The sequence below is a fragment of the Diachasma alloeum genome, unplaced genomic scaffold, assembly GCF_001412515.2.
Source record: "Diachasma alloeum isolate Michigan unplaced genomic scaffold, Dall2.0 Dall_scaffold_19842, whole genome shotgun sequence".
Taxonomy (NCBI): Eukaryota; Metazoa; Arthropoda; class Insecta; order Hymenoptera; family Braconidae; genus Diachasma; species Diachasma alloeum.
In genome coordinates, this window is record NW_021682809.1 from 11,244 (window position 1) to 14,897 (window position 3,654).

The window sequence follows — 3,654 nt, forward strand, 5'->3', positions numbered from 1 at the left end:
CAGGTGGTAATTATTTCAATAATTCACTCATGAGTTGGAAATCATAAACAGCATTTAATGGGGAATTTTTCATTACAGATATCAATAATAATCGAAATCAATCGTTTCGAACTCATCATCGCCGTCATCTTCATCTCTTTCTTCTTCGTTTTCTTCTTCCTCTTCATCATCGGAATCATATCTGTAGATGTTTTTCCTCCGAACAGGCTGAATTTCTTCATCTGTGTCAACTTCAACATCTGTCTCCTCCTCTGCCGGTTCATCTGAATTCGCGACAGGTTGATTCAGACAATTATCATCATCATCACAGTATTTGCATAGTTGACTGAAATTTAGCCCAGCTTTTTTGCAAACACATACAGCCGTGTTGCACTTACTCCTCGCACATTTACAAGATACCTGAAAATTATTTTCTATATTTTCATAATACAAAACGATTCAGAATAGTAGTACAAAAAAAAATCTGATGGATATGAGGCGAAGCCGAGAACTGTAATCACATGAGTCAGAATAGATATTTTCCGGACTGGTACGATGGGGCCGAAGGCGAGGACTGGCCAACCACACGAGTAAAAAAACCCCATCGCACCAGTCCGGGACAAGATTTTTATGTAGTGATTTTGACTTTTCCGAGTTTGGGAAGTATGAAATACCAATTTCCAGCCGAGGACAGGTGAGGGGCAATACAAGACAAGTTTTTTGGGCCTAGCGGTGAACGTCATCTTGCTTCACACTGTCAGTAAATCGCGTTTGACGATCACGAAGTGTCCGTAAAACTGCAATTTTACTGTGAGTGTGACGAAAATTGTTTTATCAGATGAGTGAGATAAATTCGATGGGTGAGATGAGTGAGATAAATTCGATGGGTGAGATGAGTGAGAAGAGTGCAATGGGTCATACGAGTGAGAAGAGTCCGATGAGTTAGATGAGTGAAATGAGTGAAGAAAAGCTCATTTCCATTCGAATTGTCCATAACTCAACTTACCATAGCAAGCAAATCATCTGGAGCAGCGTTTTGAGTCGTTTTTTTTGGTACCAAAACGTTGTTCAACATTTTTGGCCGTTCCCAACCCCATTGTAGCGGGTCCAGTTTGTGAAGTAGCCATTGCTGTACTTGGAAGTAAACCCTCTTCACATGCTCCATCAGAGCTGCTTGTGTAGGTGGGAGGGTAGTGAGTACGTCTTTCTTGGCACCGGCTATTGAGGAGATAAACATTTTGTATCTCAATTCATTAATGGGCAGTAGGGCGTCTTCATCTTTCACGTATAGACGTTTCACTATGTTCTCTGCAACTGGGTAAAGTTCATCAAGCGTACGGTCTTGATTATAAAAGACTGATATCGATTGACAAATACTTTCATTCTTCTGTAATAATGTCATGACAGTTTTTTTCCCTTTTCCAAATAGGGCACTCGTTGAATCACAGCCAACGAGTGCATGAGCGAATAGAATGAAAGGCCTCATATGTTTATGATCCCTGGTTGAATACAGTATTTTCTGCTTCTTCCCGGTGCTGGTAATTTTGTAGAAATAGATGGTTTCGTCGATTGGAGTGAGTCCGATGAGTAGAACGAAGAGATCGACGTCGTTACCAACCACTACAATCGGTTTATCTGTACATTGTCTACCACTTTGCATCTCAATTGCAGTATGGACAATCAATGCATCAGCATCTTCTTCAGCAATTTTAGTGGATATATTCTCACTCGTCAAATATTCAGCGAGTAACTTGACTAATTTGAACTTATTCACTACATTGGAAAGAAATTTGTCTTTTGTTGAGGTGATCATTTTTTCCGGTCCAATGTTAACATCAGCAGCCACGAATTTCTCGTTTCTACGTAACCTCTCATAGGATTTCACCCCTATGACATCATTTTTATAGCCATCAAAAATAATTATAGTATCATCTCGGAAGTATTTCACTATGTACGATCGATACAATTGGAAAATTTCTGAGAACGTTTTCCCATGAGGCCAGGTGATCTGTCTCAGCAGCCAGCCACCATCGATGACGAACTGACAATCAGCTAAAAATGACTGACTCGAAATGGCAGAGCTAAATAAAGTATAGAGTTCTGACTTGGCACTCTTTCTCATCCATCCTTTTTCATCAAAAAGACTCAACGGAACGGGTGAAAGTTCGTAATTCAAAGCTTTTCTTGTCATTTCGGCATTTCCACTGAAAAGAACTGAAATTTTCTGGAATAATAGTTGAGTGTTAATCTTGACGGTTGTATTTTCTGAACTCAAATGAATCCCCTTTGCTGCTGATGTCAGATTCTTCACTTTGAAGGATCTGGATATAGAAACTTTCTCAGGAGTTTTTCCGATCATAGTTGCCATGGATTGCTCACCTTTTTCAAATGCCATGTGGCAATTGATCGAAGGCCCACCAATCACACCAGATGACAACGATACCAATGAGCTACGACTATCGAAAGGATTATGAGAATCTAGCCAGAACATTAATTTCTCAATATCTTGCTCATCACGTGTGATCCTACTCGGCTTGAGATCGACATGTTGTTCACTGTTGGTACTTCTTATTCCACAATATTCCTCTAATTCTTCCATTATCGTGAATGCAGCTGGCATGGCAAGTAGATAACGTGTCACTACACTGGGCGTGACCCCTCTCCCGTGTTTCAAGTCTGTGTTAAGGAATCGATTAAGTGTTTGCTCAATGACCATGTCTCTGGATACTCCCGCCCATGCTTTGTCCGTTCGACAGATAGTAAAATCCCCCCCTTCGTGAAAGCGTCGTACTCCTGAGGATCCATATGGAACTCTAAGTCAGCCATATCCTGAAGATACACCTGAGCAGTTTTTGCATAAGCATGGTGGCCAGCAGCATGGAAAAGTGGTATAGAGTTCCTGACAGATTGCAAATGAAGCTCCCAATCTCCTAATCTTTCGGCCTCGATCATTTGTAATAGAATGACTACAGATTTGAAATACTGAAACCATAATTTACTGGTAGGACCATTCTTTTCGAGGATTCTTAGTTGGTTCTCGAAAGCTTTCGTCATTTCCCTAATTTCTGTCGCAGTGTTACAGTCACCGCGTGTTTTAGACTGCCAATCCTGGAAGAATTCGTGCATGGAATCTTTCCATCTTTGAGGTGCATCGATAGAGCTGCAGATTTTCATTCCCAAAGCTGTGAATGTCAGGATATGCGCCCGTAAGGCTCGCGAAAATGCATGTCCAGTCATCATTTTTTTTACAGATTCTGGTGCGTAAATAACGGACCATAAGTCTTCAAGGCCACTTCCTTGCATCGTGTATCCTATTGCCCCCATCAGTGACATGAGCAAATGAAAAATACCGAGTAGAACAACTACATTTTTCATCGATGAATTTGCCAGGTTTGAAACGACTGTTCTCATTTTCCAGTACAAAGGTTGATCGAAAGTGAGGAAAGTGGTCTTTTGATTAATATTTTCAGTCTCAGCCTTTGAATGTTTTAGTGCTGTATGGAGAGTTGTTAAATTCGATGGGGCGGCATTTATAAAAGGCAAACAGACTATAGAGGATTCTCTTTTACTGAAAGATTCATCATCTGATAACACTTCCATAAATCCCTTCCACGATGGTAGCTGCACACAATTAAAATATTTTCCCCAAATATAAGTTGCATATGTACATGGGAT

General features: G+C 40.5%; 1 protein-coding gene across 1 annotated transcript in view; it reads right to left on the minus strand.

Annotated features, from left to right (window-relative positions):
- The window catches only part of LOC107047093, a 2,921-nt gene extending 292 nt beyond the window's left edge, over positions 1-2,629 (minus strand). Inside the window, exons 1-2 of the mRNA XM_015269825.1 lie at positions 986-2,629; positions 264-399 (exon numbers count right to left, since the gene is read on the minus strand). Coding sequence (XP_015125311.1) covers positions 264-399; positions 986-2,599 — 1,750 coding nt within the window. The 5' untranslated portion in view covers positions 2,600-2,629. The remainder of the gene's footprint in view (positions 1-263; positions 400-985) is intronic.
- Positions 2,630-3,654: the final 1,025 nt, after the last annotated feature.